The 18,660-nt window shown below is 35.2% G+C and overlaps 1 protein-coding gene across 1 annotated transcript in view; it reads left to right on the forward strand.

Annotated features, from left to right (window-relative positions):
* LOC149848616 (exocyst complex component SEC5A-like) overlaps nt 1–18,299 on the forward strand; it is a 162,755-nt gene extending 144,456 nt beyond the window's left edge. Inside the window, exons 19-21 of the mRNA XM_089996544.1 lie at nt 9,528–9,677; nt 17,097–17,309; nt 17,863–18,299. Coding sequence (XP_089852670.1) covers nt 9,528–9,677; nt 17,097–17,309; nt 17,863–18,096 — 597 coding nt within the window. The 3' untranslated portion in view covers nt 18,097–18,299. The remainder of the gene's footprint in view (nt 1–9,527; nt 9,678–17,096; nt 17,310–17,862) is intronic.
* The last annotated feature ends 361 nt before the right edge of the window (nt 18,300–18,660 follow it).

Here is an 18,660-nt window from a genome sequence, read left to right on the forward strand (position 1 = left end):
CTTTATGTGCTTGTGATTTCGTGTCTATTATTAGACCTTCAAGTGTTATCACTTGTTATTTGTATTTTCGCCTATTTTGTTACATGGTATCAGAGCCCAGTTGTGATCAAACTATTCTTTCGGTGCATCGGGAAGCACGTCATTCAAAATTTGAGAAGGTGGTGAAGTATTCATTACCTCTCCTTTCTTCTCTTCTCCTTGGATTTACTCGGTAGGTATTTTACATTTCTTAAGTATTTCTTGTGTTATTTAGCTCATGCATTACGCATGAGAAAATTATTTATTTTCTTTATCGTTATACATATATATATATATGTATAACTTATTTTCTTTATCGTTATATATATATATATATTTATAAAATTATATATATATATATATATACTTCTCTATGTTATTTGTTAAATAAAAAATAAAAACAAAATGTATGCTTTGAAATTTTTAAATGATATTTTAATCATCGTTGAACTTGTTTTCTTATCAGTTTTTTGCTTATCTTATATCTTAAGAAAACTAGATGTGTATCATGTTTGAATCTTGATTTTTTTTAAAACTTGCCTTAATATATATATATAAATTTGTTTGTAAGCATGTCTTTTGTATGAGATATGTGGTTTTAATTATTGCATATACATGAGTCTTTTTAATCCTTTTATGAGAATGTATGCACTTGGTTTTTCTTATGGTTCTTTTGGTATCTATACATATGCTTTGGTTCTCTTTAGTTGCATTGATTGTCTCTTAATCGACTTGTGAGTTAAATCTAAATAGTCTTTTTTGAAATTATATATATTGTTTTTTATCTTCTCTTTGAGAGTCATTGGATTCTTTGCATGTGATATGCCTTATTACACTTATTTCTTGATTGATGATTCATGAATTCTTTTTGAAGAATTGCTTATAATAAGCATGATTCTTATTTGCTTATTAAAAATTGTTAAAATTGTCATGAGACATATTGTAGGACATATGATTGCACTACATTCATTCTAAGATTTCATCTTATTTGTTGAAGTTTTTTTTTTTAAATCAGTTACTTTTATGAACTAGATCAAGTTAGCTCCTTATAGAACTTGCTTATGTTATCAATGCTTAAGCATTTTGTGTATGAATACAACAACAACAACAACTACGCCTTCATCCCAAAACAATTGGGGTTGGCGATATGAACCAAAAAAGAAAATCATTCTGGGTCTTCCACATAAATCCTTCTCCTCCAATCATTTTTATCCAATGCCATGTCCTTGGTGAGGTTCAAAGCATTTATATCCTTTCCTATCATCTCCATCCATGTCTTCCTAGTCCTACCCCGACCTCTTTTAACTAATATATTTTCTCATTTCTCCATCCTTCTAACTGGAGCATCATTAGGCCTTCGCCGAATATGTCCAAACCACCGTAAACGATTCTCTCTCATCTTATTTTCAATGGATGCAATGCCTACCTTCTTACGTATCTCCTCGTTCTGAATCTTATCTTTTATTGTATTTCCACACATCCATCTAAGCATACACATCTCAGCTACACTCATTTTTTGAATATGATGTCTCTTGGCAGCCCAACATTCCGTACCATACAGTAAAGCGGGCCTAATAGTCGTCCTATAAAACTTTCCCTTCAACCGCAATGGCATTCTACGATCGCACAACACTCCAGTTGCACTTTTCTATTTCATCCACCCAATCTTTATCCTAAGATTTACATCTCCATCAATTTCTCCATACTTTTGAATGATAGATCCCAAATATTTGAAACAATCATCCACCAGTATTTCTTGCTTACCAAGCTTCACTACACTCCCATCACTACTTCGTTGCTTACTAAACCGACATTCTATATATTTTGTCTTACTCTTACTCAACTTAAAACCTCTTGCTTCCAATGTCTGTGTCCATAATTCTAACTTAGCATTAACCCCAACTCTAGACTCATCAATCAAAACAATATCATCAACAAACAACATACACCATGACACATTTTCTTGAATTGATCTCGTAAGCTCATCCATCACTATAGCAAATAGGAAAGGGCTTAAAGCAGATCCTTGATGTAACCCAACCGTTATAGGAAAATTGGTTGTCACCCCTCCACAAGTGCGGGCATTGGTTACTACTCCTTCATGCATATCTTTAATTATACTAATGTACTTGAGAGAAACACTTTTCTTCATTATTGTCCACCAGAGAACGTCCCTAGGTACTCTATCGTATGCCTTCTCCAAATCAATAAAAACCATATGAAAATCTTTGTTCCTCTCTCTATTTCTCTCAATAAGTTGTCTAAGAAGACGTATAGCTTCCATAGTTGATCTTTCAGGCATAAAACCAAATTGATTTTCCGATATCATGACAACCTTCCTCAACCTAGACTCAATCACCCTCTCCCAAAGTTTTATTGTATGACTCATGAGTTTTATACCACGATAGTTTGTGCAATCTTGTATATCACCCTTATTCTTATATAGATGCACCAAAGTACTCTTCCTCCACTCATTAGGCATCTTATTTGTCTGCCAAATCTTGTTAAAAAGATTTGTCAACCATTCTAAACCTTTCTCTCCCAAACATTTCCAAGCCTCGATAGGTATACCATCTGGGCCAACTGCCCTTCTTAATTTCATTTTCTTCAAAGCCTCTACAATTTCTTTCTTTTGAATCTTGCGCATGAAGTCACGATTCATCTCATGAAAAGGAATGGAGAAGTCTCCAAGATCCTGAGCATGACTTCCATTAAATAGCTTATCAAAATAATCTTTCCATCTCTCCATAATCTCCTCATCTTTGACTAAAACCCTTTGCGTTTCATCTTTGATACATCTAACCATACCCAGATCCCTCGATTTCTTATCTCTCATCTTTGCAAGCCTATAAATATCCTTCTCGCCCTCTTTGGTATCCAAAATGTCATAAACCTCCTTATATATCTTATTCCTCGCGTTTCGAACTACTTTTTTAGCTTCCTTCTTTGCTATCATATATTTCTCCAAATTCTCATTATCACGACTCTTATATTTCTATAACATTCTCTTTTAACCTTAATAGCTAATTTGGCATCCTCGTTCCACCATGATGTATTCTTACCTAGCGGTGCACCGCCTTTAGACTCACTCAATACCTCCATAGTCACCTTTCTCATGCCACCCGCTATCTTATTCCACATTGATTCTGAATCCTTCTCGAGACACCAATCAGCTTCCTTAACTACCTGCTCTACAAACATTCCTTATTTAGCGCCTTTCAGTGCCCACCACTTAATTCTAGGATCTATCCTATGTCTATCCCTTTTGCGGCATTGTTTAATTCTAAGATCTAAAATTAAGACTCTATGTTGTGTAGCTACACTTTCTCCTGGTATAACCTTACAATCGATGCAACAACCCCTATCTCTCTTTTTAAGTAGAAAAAAATCTATCTGACTCGTATTAACCCCACTTTTAAATGTTACTAGGTGAGACTCCCTCTTCTTAAACCAAGTGTTTGCTAAGATCATATCATATGACAAACCAAAATCTAAAATCCTTTCTCCACTTTTGTTTCTTTCTCCTATACCATAGCCTCCATGGATACTCTCAAATTCATCCCTACTAATCCCTACATGTCCATTAAGGTCATCGTCGATGAAAAGCTTTTCTCCATAAGATATCTCGTGTACTACTCCATCTAAATCTTCCCAAAATTGACGCTTAATGGAATCATCTAAACCTACTTGAGGTGCATAAACACTAATAATATTAATAATATCTGTACCTAATACTAATTTAATAAGTAAAATCCTATCACCCTTCCTACGGACCTCAACTACATTATCTATAAACTCACGACTCATAACAATCCCTACTCCATTCCTATTCCTATTTATTCCTGTATACCAAATCTTATATCCCCAAGGTTCTATCACTTTTGCTTTCTCACCTACCCATTTGGTCTCTTGTAGACATAAAATATCAATCTTTCTCCTACATGTAACATCTACTAACTCTACCAACTTACCAGTTAAAGACCCTATGTTCCAAGTGGCTAACCTAATTTTATGGTCTTGGACTAACTTCTTTACCCCTACCGGTCCAACAAAGTGAGGGAACCCTTGCCTATTTGACACCACACCCGAACGCTGATGTGACGCGTCGCTTCTGGGCGACGACCTAGCAACCCTTGCCCATTTATCACTGCCTCCGGGCCTATAGAGTACATCACGTCGCTCAGTAGGGAACGCCCCAACGAAATTCTCATATTGGTTCATATTCATAGGGTATGACTAAGTTTTTATGCTGGCTGTCACTGGCCTACCACAACCCTCCTCCTTTATCCGGGCTTGGGACCAACAGTGTATAACTAAACAGTTATACACTGGCGGAGTTCATTTTGTGTATGAATAAAATATTGTTTATTTTTTAGTGTTCCTCCATTTATACCCTTTCAAGGGTCATGCTTGTAGTGTCTCCAATAGACACTTTTTTTGTGAGTTCTTCGTGCATTTGTGAAAGATCAATTATTGAATTTGATTTGAAACTTTACTTTTCAAATTTGTATTTTGTTTGAAAAATGTTTTTCATGAGTATTTATTGCCTTCTTATGGCATTTGTGTTGTCCATCACAGACTTTTATATGATGCATCAATCTTTTTAGCCTTGTTATTTTTTAATCAGAGATGTTTGTTGGGGTGAGTTATGTGCACTTCGTGTTATGTCATTTTAGATTGTCAACTTGTAGTTTGACTCTAATTGACAATTATGTAATCTTTGATTGCGAGTGTATTGAATCAATCATTTGTTTTTTTGGTCATTGTTTTTATTATGAATGCTTTTAATTATGTGTATTTGTGATGGATATCTAATTTTTTGAAACCATGGTGTTTCAAAATATGGTCAAAATTGATATTTTTTAATTGCATCAGTGTTTCTATTATATGTAGACAAGAGATGTTTGTTCATACCTTCGTGTGTGTTTTTAGCCCATTGTTGGCTTTGTACTCTTGTTCTAGTCGCTGATACACTTGTTTTTAAGTATTATTATATGTAGACAAAAGATGTTTATTCACACCTTCGTGTGTGATTTTTAGCCCATTGTTGACTTTGTACTCTTATTCTAGTCGTTGATACACTTAATCCTTAGTGTCATTATATGTAAACAAGAGTTGTTTATTCATACATTCGTGTATGATTTTTAGTCTTTTGTTGACATTATGCTCTTATTCTAGTCGCTGATACACTAGTTTTAAGTGTCATTATATGTAGACAAGAGGTGTTTATACCATGGTTGCCAGTTGAGGAAGCGGGAGCGGGAAGCGATACGGGAAGCGGAAGCGGGAGCGGGAAGCGAGGCACTTTCAAAATTTTAGGAAGCGGGGAAGCGTGGGACCACTTAGGAGCGATTCGGGAAGCGTCTCGGAAGCGACCTAGGAAGCGTCTCGGAAGCGACCCAGGAAGCGTCTCGGAAGCGAGGGGGAAGCGAAAAAAATAAAAATAAAAAATAAAAAATACAAAAAATTTGAAAAAACAGGGGAAGCGAGGGGGAAGCGTGGGGGAAGCGAGGGGGAAGCGAGGGGGAAGCGTGGGGGAAGCGTGGGGGAAGCGTTGGGGAAGCGTGGGGGAAGCGCGCTTCCCATTAAAGGGAAGCGCGTCCCCCATTAAAGGGAAACGCGTCCCCCATTAAAGGGAAGCGCGCTTCCCAAAAAAGGGGGACGCTTCCCCCCACGCTTCGGAAGCGCGACGTTTCGCGCTTCCGAAGCGCGCTTCGGGGAAGCGCGCTTCCCCTTTTAGCTAGGCGCTTCCGGTAACTCTGGTTTATACACACTTTCGTGTGTGTATTTGGCCATTTAGTGACATTATATTTATGCTCTTGATCTAGTCGCTTATACATTTGATTTGTGGGTTTTGGAGGTCTAATAAGATGATTGCTTGTAATGGATGAACAATTGTTGAGATTTGCAAAATTTCATATTTATGAGAATTTTTAAATTTATCATCTTTCACAAATTGGTTTTGATTTGTGTATATCATTCTCTTTATCATGTGGGATTTTTTAATTTTGCAATGAATTTTTTAAATCTTTACTAGTTTTTTCCTTGTATGAAAAAATATTTATCGATAAAAGTTCATGCATTTCATTGATAATATATAAATATATATGTATATTTGGACCTCTATAATGTGTGAGTTATGTTTCTAATTGATTATCGAGCCCACATTGTGGTACGCATAAAATTAATTAACTCATCTTTTATTGATAGAATTAGTTGTCTTTTCATTATTGTTTTATGTGTTTTGAACATGCTTTAATTTTATATATATAGATATATATATATATATATATATATATATATGTGTGTGTGTGTGTGTGTGTGTATTAGCATGAGGTTAATTAGCTCTTTCTAATATGTTTTGTAAAAGTTCTCTTACTCATTCAATAAACTTGTTCTTTATTTTTCGTGCCTTTGTGCATGTGTACTCCTTTGAGAGTGTTCATCTTGCCTTCGTGCACATTTTGATCTATTGAGAATCTAGTGCCTTTGAGCACATAGCTTTAGTCTTGAAGACATTTTCACATGGTGCATGATTGAAATGCTTCTTAAGCATTTTTTTTGGATATATAAAGATTCATTATTTTATCGTGTTCTTCCATTTATATCCCTTTTATGGGATTTGTTTGAAGTGTCTCTAATAGACACTCTTTTGAGAAATTTGTATGCTTTTTGGAAAACCACCATTTCACTTTTATGCACAATTGTTTATCTCTTCTTAATAAATCTTATGCCCCTTAAGTAATCAAATATTCTTATGATCAATGTTATGGTTGATTCAAAAAGTTGTACAAACCATTTTATTCTTTTTTACAATATATTGTTTTGTAACTTGGGCTAGAATATTTTTCTTGTGTACTTGGAGTCTTCTTTTGGTTTGTTCTTTCTTTTCAAGATCTTTAAGATGAGATGAAAGAGTACCGTTGATACATTATGGAGATAGTCAACGAAGGTGCTTGGGGATGATCACCATTAAAGACAGTTGAAGGCTAACATTTGCAAAATTCTCTGATATGCTATAGAGATGGCAATTTTCATTAAAAATTCATGAAGACTTGAAATCCTTCTTTATTGTATTTTCAAACTTTCTGTCCTCCCCGCGTAAAGTTTGAGAGGGCGTTATATATATATATATATATATATATATATATATATATATATATATATATATATAGGGTATGACTAAGTTTTTATGCTGGATGTCACAGGCCTACCGTAACCCTCCTCCTTTATATAGGGTATGACTAAGTTTTTATGCTGACTAAGTATGGAGAAATTGATGGAGATGTAAATCATAGGATAAAGGTTGGGTGGATGAAATGGAAGAGTGTAACTGGAGTGTTGTGCGATCGTAGAATGCCATTGCGGTTGAAGGAAAAGTTTTATAGGACGACTATTAGGCCCGCTTTACTATATAGTACGGAATGTTGGGCTGCCAAGAGACATCATATTCAAAAAATGAGTGTAGCTGAGATGCGTATGCTGAGATGGATGTGTGGAAATACAATAAAAGATAAGATTCGGAACGAGGAGATACGTAAGAAGGTAGGCGTTGCACCCATTGAAAATAAGATGAGAGAGAATCGTTTACGGTGGTTTGGACATATTCGACGAAGGCCTAATGATGCTCCAGTTAGAAGGATGGAGAAATGGGAAAATATATTAGTTAAAAGAGGTCGGGGTAGGCCTAGGAAGACATGGATGGAGGTGATAAGAAAGGATATGAATGCTTTGAACCTCACCGAGGACATGGCATTGGATAGAAATGAATGGAGGAGAAGGATTCATGTGAAAGACCCATAATGATTTTCTTTGTTGGTTCATATCGCCGACCCCAATTGTTTTGGGATGAAGGCGTAGTTGTTGTTGATATATATATATATATATATATATATATATATATATATATATATATATATATATATATATATATATATATATATATATATATATATATATACTCCAAAATACCCGATAGGGGTGTTTTGGTCTTTTCACATCTTGTAAAAGTTGTTTTTATTAAAACAACCTTTTTGTTTTTTTCTTTCTTTTCCTTTTTTATTTTTATTTTTTATTTGTTCATAAAGGAGACCTTGGGGGCCCCACTATTGGAGTCGTTGGTTATGACCGTTGGCGCTCCCCAACGTCTCCATATGTGGGAGTCCCAAGGCCTCCCTCTCTCCTTTTTGTTGCATATATATAAGGGGTGTTGCCCCCTCTTAATGTATCTTTTTCTTTATTCTTTGTAGAGGTTTTTACCCTCTCTTAATAAAATTATTTCTTTTTAGTGGCATTACCCCTTTGTGGGTTTATGTAATTGCACTTTATGTGCTTGTGATTTCCCCTTAGTGGGTTGTGTATTTTGCAATTTATGTGCTTGTGATTTCGTGTCCATTATTGGACCTTCAAGTGTTATCACTTGTATTTCCGCCTATTTCCTTGCATATAAAGTATAAAACATGAATATCATCTCTAGTATAGACTCGTGCAACAATTCTAAATCCTTATAATTAATAACATCAAATAATAAAACTAAATTGAAATGTAATGCAAATGATGACAAAATTTAACATAAAAGGAATCCAAGTGTATGATTTCTGTAATCAAGATCATAAGAAGAAATAGATAAAGTTAGTGACACAGTGTTGTCTGTTTCTGACATTGGTTTTGCATACAACAACAAACAACAACAACTACGCCTTCATCCCAAAAACAATTGGGGTCGGCGATATGAACCAACAAAGAAAATCATTCTGGGTCTTCCACATGAATCCTTCTCCTCCATTCATTTCTATCCAATGTCATGTCCTCGGTGAGGTTCAAAGCATTCATATCCTTTCCTATCACCTCCATCCATGTCTTCCTAGGCCTACCCCGACCTCTTTTAACTAATATATTTTCCCATTTCTCCATCCTTCTAACTGGAGCATCATTACGCCTTCGTCGAATATGTCCAAACCACCGTAAGCGATTCTCTCTCATCTCATTTTCAATGGGTGCAACGCCTACCTTCTTGCGTATCTCCTCGTTCCGAATCTTATCTTTTATTGTATTTCCACACATCCATCTCAGCACACACATCTCAGCTACACTCATTTTTTGAATATGATGTCTCTTGGCAGCCCAACATTCCGTACCATATAGTAAAGCGAGCCTAATAGTCGTCCTATAAAACTTTCCCTTCAACCGCAATGGCATTCTACGATCGCACAACACTCCAGTTGCACTCTTCCATACTTGTTGGAAAAATACCCTGCAAAGAAGGGATAAAGTTAAGTACTAGTGCCCATGCTGCTGAGCGAAGCTTCTATAAAAATTGCATCTATTTGGGGATGCAATATTACTACTGTAGCAAATAACTGGAGCACTCCTTTCTTGATTTTTGTTTAAAATATCTCTTTTTTTTTTATTCACTTGTATCGTTAAGGTATGTTGCTTCTTTTCCCCTATCAAGAGATAATGTTACTATACAACTTGTCGACTGGTCATGATTAAGTTAATGGTGGCAGGTTTTTTCTGGTGCTAAGCCCCTTCTGGAGAAAACACTCAGTGTTTTGGTGGAAGGCTTGATTGATACACTTCTCAGTCTTTTCCATGAAAACAACAGTAAAGATCTGAAATCGTTGGATACAAATGGCTTCTGTCAGCTCATGCTTGAGGTGAATGTTTGCTTTATTTTTGTTTGGTTTTCCAATTTCAAGTTCTTTTGATCTACAAAGCAACAATGCGTCATAATTGTTTGATGTAAGTTTATTCAGTTTTGATTCACTTGAATAAAGAAGACTTGCCAAACCACTATTTTGGTATGGAAATTGTCTGCATGGGTCACTTTGTGAATTTTTGATTGAACTGTTTGGCTGGTCTGCCTATGTTGCTTTTTGGTATGTTTTCTGTTGATTACGTGAAAGTGCGCTTGACTCTTAAAAATCTTGAGGCAAGGATACAGATCTTTTCTGTATTTTTAATGTGTCCTTTTGTTCTCGGGATTTTCTCGGCATGAGAAAACCTCGGGATATTTAAGAAAAAATTAAAGGTGGGGTAGGTTACAACTCTATACTAAAGGGCCTCCCTCCTCTTTTTCAGTCTCACATCGATGTACGGAGGGAGATGCCCTTTTTTCAACTACAGAAAGAGCCTCCTACACTCCCCTCCTCAACCTCGAAAAAAAGTACTGACCAATGACCTCATGGACCTTTGTTTCTTAAATTTTTTTGTTGCTTTTGGTTTTCAAAATCTTGCGATAATTTTGTTTTGATGATATTTAAAATATCACATTTTAAATATTATTTCTCATTTAAGCAATTTATCACATTTTTGTGATATTTTCAAAATATCACCAATATTTGTGGCTATGCTTACACCTGACCATGACTGGGAGCTGGGCACCAGGATGTTTTTCTGCATTCTGGTTTTCTGTGCCAAAGCAAAACAAAGGGTCTTAGTTCATGTAGTCATTGATATGTTCTAACCCATGTTCATGCTATAATGAAGTAAGATTACAAAAGAGAAAAGAGAGATAAAGGCAAGCAAAGATGGAGAAAGAAGAAATGAAAAAAAGAGAAATCACAACATAAATCAATAAAAGATATCCATGAACCTCTTGGAAACAAAATATTTGCGTACACTAACATGGTCAAGATTACACACTGCTAGTACCACTGTGTTAGAAATAAACAACATTATATTAATTTCATTCCTATCATCAACATTTTGTTGTTGATAGTTTGTGCTAATGCCGTGTGTGTGTGTGTGTCCAACTGTTGTTTATGAATCCCACAATACCGAGTTTTTGTTTGTTATAGGTACATGTAAAATTGATCCGCTAGTTGTTTTACATATGTACATTCCTTTTGGTAAAAAAACCTTTTCTTATTGTTTATTGGAAAACAATAGACTTCCATAAAATATGAAATTTTGCTATCCATGCACAAACATTGGTATCACAAGAACATTGTTATTGCTTTGAAAAGCCAAAACATGCACCATAAATTCTGGATTTGGACAAGGGCCTATGCTATTTTGTTCTTGTGGGTGAATGTCTAGGTCACTTGCTAGTATGTGTTGCTGAAAACCAGTCTGTTTTTATGTTCTACTGACTTTTTAGACCTCACCTTGTGCTGCTATCAGTTCAGTCCAAGTCATTTTTAGTCATTCAACTCTGTACCAAATTTTTAAGTCAATTTTCCCTGGCATTTTTTTCCGAATTTCACCCATTTTCAGTTTTTACTGGAGAATCCATCTGATTGTCACTAGGTCTGTATATGTTAAGGGCAAACTGAATTGTACAGTTTGTATTTCTTAGTCGGCCTAGGTTGCCTAGCTTGATGCCTTTAGCCATGTTGCAGAAATTTCAAGTTATTATTGGTGCATAATCAGATTGGTCTAAAGTTCTGAACAAGTTGCCAGTTGGGTCCCCATATTTGTGTTTAGGAGACTCTAGTACGAAGGCCATGTGAAGAAGCCTTACAAACAATCAAGCTTTCAAATAACTTGATACTTCAAACACTCAAAACATATGCTAGCACAAAATAGCATTCAAATGCTTCACACTACAAAAGAAAGTGCATGTATTCATAAATATGAGGGGATAAAACCCCTTCTTCAATTGCAGTTTACAATGGGTTTGATCACCCTTATTTATAGAGAGCAACTAATATGAAAAGAGACCTTGGGCTGTTCCGAACAACTCTAATTAGAGCTGTTGGGAATCAGCCCAATGGCTTTATGTCCAGACTGTGTACAACAGTCAGTGGCTGACTGTTGTACACTGTACACAGTCAGCCACTGACTGTGTACAGAAAAAGTACAAAAATTATAGAAGATAACAAATAAAAATTACAAGAATATATGTATAGACTTTAAATATGTATTTATATACATATACTTATACATATACATACTCTTGTATTCCGAAGAGTATGTATATGTGTGTGTATATATATATATATATATTCAAGTATATATGTATTATTTTCTAACAGCCTCCTTCAAACTTATGGTGAAATCACCTAAAGTTTGTCAAGTAAAAAGTTGAATCTTGGTGAGCATAGTGCCTTGGTGAAAAAATCCGCAAGTTGATATTCTGATGTCACATAGGGAAGATCAATAGTTTTCTTTAAATATTCTTCATGAACGAAATAGCAATCCATCTCTATATGCTTAGTTCTTTCATGAAACGTATGATTTAGGGCAATGTATATAGAGCTCTTGTTGTCACAGCATAATCTTGTAGGATTTTGAAGATGAATTCCCATATCTGAAATTAGTTGTTTGAGCCACACGATCTTCATAGTAATAGTCACCATTGCTCTATATTCAGCTTTTGTAGATGATAGTGACACCTTTTGTTGTTTCTTGCACCTCCATGAAATCAAAGATTCACCTAGAAACACACAAAAACCAGTTGAGTGCCTATTATTTGGATCCCCTCCCCAATCAGCATCAAAGTATGCAATAAGATCTAAGGAGGAAAAAGAGGATAGAAAAACTTCCTTATTTATTGTGCCTCTAATGTATTTGATAATTCTCATGACTGCATTCATATGAGCTGATGTTGGAGCGTGTTGAAATTGACTGGCTATATGTACAACATGAGCTATGTTTGTCTGGTCTTGTAATACTTAAATACATAAGAGATCTCATGAGCTGTCTGAAGGGAGTTGGATTGTTCAAAGGAACTCCATCAATGGTTCGTATCTTTATTCCAACAGTCTCTAGGGTGTCAACAACTTTATCATCTGATAGTCCTGACCTGTCAATAATATCTGAAGTAAACTTGGTTTGTGACAATATGTACCCTCTGTTAGAGTATGATACTTTATACCAAGAAAGTATGTTAGGAACCCAAGATCAGTCATTTCAAAAGATTTTTTCAAAAACTGTTTGACTTTCTAGATTTCTTCTTTGTCACTACCTGTAATCAACATATCATCAACATATAAAAGTAAAATTATAATTTCTGCAGAAGAATTCTTGATAAATAAAGTTGTATCAGTATAGCATGGTTTAAAACCATATCTTGTTATAACATTGTTAAAAGTATCAAACCAAGCTTTAGGTGCTTGTCAGTGCCTTTTTTAATTTAAGTACTTTACCTAAAGGAATTATAAATCTAGGTGGAACATCCATGTATACTTTCTCTTTAAGATTCTCATTCAAAAAAGCATTTTTAACATCCATTTGAAATATATTCCAATTTTTAATAGCTGAAATAGCTACAAGCATTCGAACATTCGAACAATGGTCATCCTGGCAACATGACCAAAAGTTTCTTCGTAATCTACTTCGTATTCTTGAGAATATCCTTTGGCAACTAGCCTGAATTTATGCTTTTCCAATTATCCATCACTTTTGGTTTTTACTTTAAAGACCCATCTAGATCTTATCGTCTTCTTTCCAATGGGTAAATTTAGAATTTCCCAAGTGTTAGCATCTTTAAGAGCGTCTAATTTTATATGCATAACTTTTATCAATTCGGGTAAATTTTTTGCTTCATTGTAACATGAGGGTTCAAAATATGAATGAATAACTATAAGACATGCTTTATGTTTAGACACAAATTTGTTTGGAATTCTTGAGGTTCGTTCAGATCTACGAATTGTGGTTTGTTCTGAAGGATTTTTTAATGTTTCATGGTTACTTTGATTTACACTTTCATTGGTTGCATTTTGATTTCTTCTAGTGTATACTATTGGTTCAACTGTTGTTCTATGTTCAATAGGAGATTTTACATAACTATTTTCATCATTAGTCAACAGTTTAAACAAGAAAGAATAATCAGAATTTATGTCTTGTGACGTGTTTCCTTCAAATCCACTTTCATTTTCAACAAAATTAACATTTCTTGAGATAAGAAGTTTATCATTTTTTATATCGTAGCATTTAAATCCTTTTTGTGTTTCAGAGTAGCCAATGAACGGATATGGGATAGCTTTAGAAGATATTTTAGCTCCTTTATCATTTAAAACATAACATTTACAACCAAAGATTTTAAGTCTTTGATAGTCAGGTTGATATTTGAATAATTTTTCAAATAGAATTTCATTTGACAAAGTTTTTGAAGACATCCTGTTTATAAGATATACTGCGATTAAGCCCAAAGATTTTTAGGAACATTCCTAGCAATAAGAAGGGTCCTTGTAGTTTCCATAATGTGTCTGTGTTTTCTTTCTGAAATTCTGTTTTGGTGTGGGGTTGTAGGACACGATTTTTTATGTAAATTTTTTTCGTTTTCTAAAAATTGTTTAAACTCATTTGACAAATTTTCTCCTCCAGAGTCAGTTCTAAGAATTTTGAGCTTACTTTCAAATTGATTTTTAATCATGTTATGGAATGTTTTGAAGATTATAAATACACCAGATTTAAATTTAAGAAAGTAAATCCAACAATATTAGTGAAATCATCGATAAACACAACGTAGTAGGAGAATCCTCCTTTAGAGGCAATAGGAGCACGACCCCACACATCCGAATGAACTAATTCAAAAGGCATTGAAGAATAAAAAGTTCTTTGACCATAAGGCAAGACTGTCATTTTACCAAGTAAACATTTTTTACATTCAAAATTATCTTTACAAAGATTCTTGGTAACAAGTATAAAAATTTAATTTTATTATATTTGGATGCCCAAGTCTATGATGCCAAGTCCGTATATCTTTTGTTTGGGCAGTGTTACAAAATGATTCCTTTGGAATACAAAGGAAATCTATATAATAGAGATCTCCTTGCCTAGAACCTTCCCCAATCAATTTTCTGGACTGACGATCATGTACCCAACATTTACTTGATGAGAAGATGACATCACATCCATGATCCGAGATTTGAGAAACTGAAAGTAGGTTAAGATGAAGTTTTGGTATAAGTCTTATTTTTGGAATGCAAATTTGTTATGTTTTGACGACTCTTTTTTAAAAATTTCAACACCTATTTCCAAGGCAGTGCCATCGGCAATGAAAATAAAGGATGCATTCGAATTAGGTTGACATTCGGATAATATAGACTTATGTGGGGTCTTATGAAAAGAAGCTCCTGAATCAAGAACCCAAGAGCACATACCAGGAGTAGAAGAGGATGCAATGGTTGCTCCTAAGGTAGATCCTTTGAGTAATGGTTGCAATGCATCCGTCAGTTGAGATAATGATTTGGTGAGGTCTTTGAGATTCAAAGAATCCTCATCTTGTTTTAATGGTGCAACGACAACACGTTTTTCTTGAGGCCTATATTTGTATCTAGGATATTGAGGCCTAATATGACCAGGTTCATTACAGTTATGGCAAATGATTTTTTATTCTCCTCTATTCTTACTAAAATGAGGAGGTTTGTATGGCTTGATGTAATGTCCTGGTTTAGATGTTGCAAGTGCGCAATCCTCTTCTGAGCCATTGTTAGAAGTGGCAAGCACACTAACTTTTTTACTTATATTTAACCTAGTTTTTTCTCCACTAAGCTTTATGAGAATCTCATGAATAGGAAGAGGTGATGAAAATGATAGCAAGGAGGCCCTTGTTTGTTCAAACTCGGGTCTCAAACCATAGAGAAAAGCGAAGAGTCTATCTTCATCAACTTGAACTCTGCGCATTTCTATACACTTACCTTCCCATTTGGGTTCAAATTGAGCAAGTTGGGTCCATATGGAAGATAACTCTATAAAATAATCTCTTACATTTTTATCTCTTTATTTGATATTTCTAACTTTTTCTTGAAAATAATATTTGTGAGCCATATCTTTTTCGGTAAACATACCTCTAAGATATTCTCATGCTTCATTTTCCTTTTTGTAGCATAATAGGGTTGAGGCAATTTTTGTCTCAACTCCACTTAGCATCCATGAAAGAATTTTTGCGTTTTTCATTTTCCATTCATCCAATTTCTTGTAGTATTCTTTCATGGCTTTGTCTCTTTCGTCAAGACTAGTCTCAATCTCATTTTTATCTAATGTAATTTTGAGAGTAGGTTCAAGGATAGTACCTCTTACGAATCCCCACAAACCTTGACCCTTGATGCTCCCAAATGTTGTAGTTGCTTCCTTCAAGTTTGAATGGCCTAATAAAGTTGGAGTTGCTTGTATTGTGTGGGAAAAATTCACTCATGGTGAATTAAAAGAAAAAAAAATCACTACCATGAAGGAGAATAGGCATACTTTTCGAGGCAGCCACCAATGCACGATTGATCATACCCCAACACCAAGCTTTGATACCATGTGAAGAAGCCTTACAAACAATCAAGCTTTCAAATAACTTGATACTTCAAACACTCAAAACATATGCTAGCACAAAATAACATTCAAATGTTTCACACTACAAAAGTAGGAAAGTGCGTCAAATGCACTGTATTCATAAATACGAGGGCATAAAACCCCTCTTCAATTACATTTTACAATGGGTTTGATCACCCTTATTTATAGAGAACAACTAATATGAAAAGGGACGTTGGGCTATTCCCAACAGCTCTAATTAGAGCTGTTGGGAATCAGCCCAACGGCTCTATGTCCAGACTGTGCACAACAGTCAGTGGCTGACTGTGTACAGAAAAAGTACAAAAATTACAGAAAATAACAAATAAAAATTACAAGAATATGTATATATTTTAAATATGTATTTATATACATATACTTATACATATACATACTCTTGTATTACGAAAGTATATATATATATATATATATATATATATGTATGTATTATTTTCTAACAGGCCATGATGGTTGTGCTTTGTTACATGGTAGTGCACAAAAAAACAGTCCATCAACTTCTGCTGTGAATCAATTCAGTGATGAAATTTGCTTCTGTTTTTATATGATGTCGGGTGTAGTTGTATTATGCTATGAAAGGTGCTCTTTCCACACTATGCATCATCGTTTTCATTTATTTGTTTATTGACATGAATGTTTACCATCTAGCAGGTCTACTTTTTTCGGTTTACTTTACATTTCCAGCTGAGGCCTTAATCGTAACTGATATTAATGGTTAGCATAGTGTAGCAAATATGATATAAATTTTCTTCATGGGAGGTACTCTGCCTGTGACTTCATCAAAATATGGTTCTTCCTGATCTGCACTCATGGATGCAAATATTTTGTAGCTTGAATACTTTGAAACTATACTGCATGCTTATATCACCCCTGAAGCGCGGGATGCTCTCAAGTCTTTACATGAAGTTTTGCTTGAGAAGGCATCTGAAGGCATGAATGAGTCTTTAGAAACACCAATGCATGGTCGTCGGCCAACACGTGGTGAAGATGCACTTTTAGAAGATAAGCAACACGCAGCAGCCATATCCCTGGATGACCTAATTGTGAGTATGCTACAACTTATTTTTTATGTGAGTGCAATAGTAACATATATAGATCAAGTAATGGGGTGAACTTGTTTAAAGTGTGCTATCATTATATAGCTGTATTCACAACTTTTTTTTTCAGATCTCTCTCTCTCTCTCTCTCTCTCTCTCTCTCTCGTGTGTGTGTGTGTGTGTGTGTGTGTGTGTGTGTGTGTGTGATGGAGAACGTCACTTGGTGATGCTGGGTGAGTAAATCAGGAAATGGGGTGGCTTGTTCAATCTTTCATCTATGCGTGACCATTTTATAGCTGTGTACACTTTCCTGAAGTTGGCTAAAACTCCAACCAATTAGAGTGACCCCTAGCTCTAAATAGTGTTGGACTACTTGGAAACATGCTTAACCGTGTTTTTCTGTGCATGTGGAGAGAGAGAGAGAGAGAGAGAGAACTACTTTTCTAGTAATATTTATAAATTGTTGAAAAGGGGTGATCTTATTTCTAAGAAAGTATTCTGGGTCGTTTGCTTTGTTATCTTTTCTTCAGCATGGATTAACGACTCTTTCTTTCATCAGGCATTGGCACAACAATATAGTGCAGAGCTGCTCGCAAGTGAGCTCGAGAGGACCCGCTTAAATATTGCCTGCTTCATGGAGTCTTCCGCTCTGCCTCTAGATTCAGTGCCAGAAAATGCAAAAGCAGCATACTCTTCCTTCAAAGCTCCAGTGGATTCCCCCAAAAAAGTCCAGCGAGCTGCGCAACAAGTTGCATCTCCAATGGCAGGTCGGCAGAGACGTAGAGTGTTCTAAATGTTATTATTTGTCTGTAATAATGCATTTATTTGGTTAATTATTCATTCTTTTTCCATGTTGTATCTAGTATGTTCTTGCTTAACTGGTTTATGTAAATGCTGCTTTGTCTAGTGCAATTTTCCACTTGCTGCTAGTAGATATCCTTTTGTGAAACACACTTAGTACTAAGTACTAATCGATAGCTTAAGTGGTTTATGTAAGTGCTATTTGTGCAATTTTCCACTCCCTGCTAGTAAATATCTTTCCTCTGAAACACCATGATATTGATTGGTTGCATGACAAGCATGAAACTTTGTCCTGGTTCCATGAGTTTGTCTAGAGTCCGTATGGATTTTTAAGGATGCAAGTTGGGTGGGCCCAACCTCTTGCAAGTGGCATCTGGAGCTGGACCCAATTTATATTGTCCAAGTTTCAGGTCTGGTCAGAATGTGATTTGCTTTAAAAAGGGAATCCAGTTTTAAAAGCCAGAAGAATTCAAGTTTTAATGGTTCAAGAAAATTTGCTTAACTTGAGGTGGATATGCAGGAACCAGAAATAGTTGTAGAATCTGATATTATCATG

Source organism: Nuphar pumila, chromosome 1 (assembly GCF_984573655.1).
Source record: "Nuphar pumila chromosome 1, dmNupPumi1.hap1.1, whole genome shotgun sequence".
Taxonomy (NCBI): domain Eukaryota; kingdom Viridiplantae; phylum Streptophyta; class Magnoliopsida; order Nymphaeales; family Nymphaeaceae; genus Nuphar; species Nuphar pumila.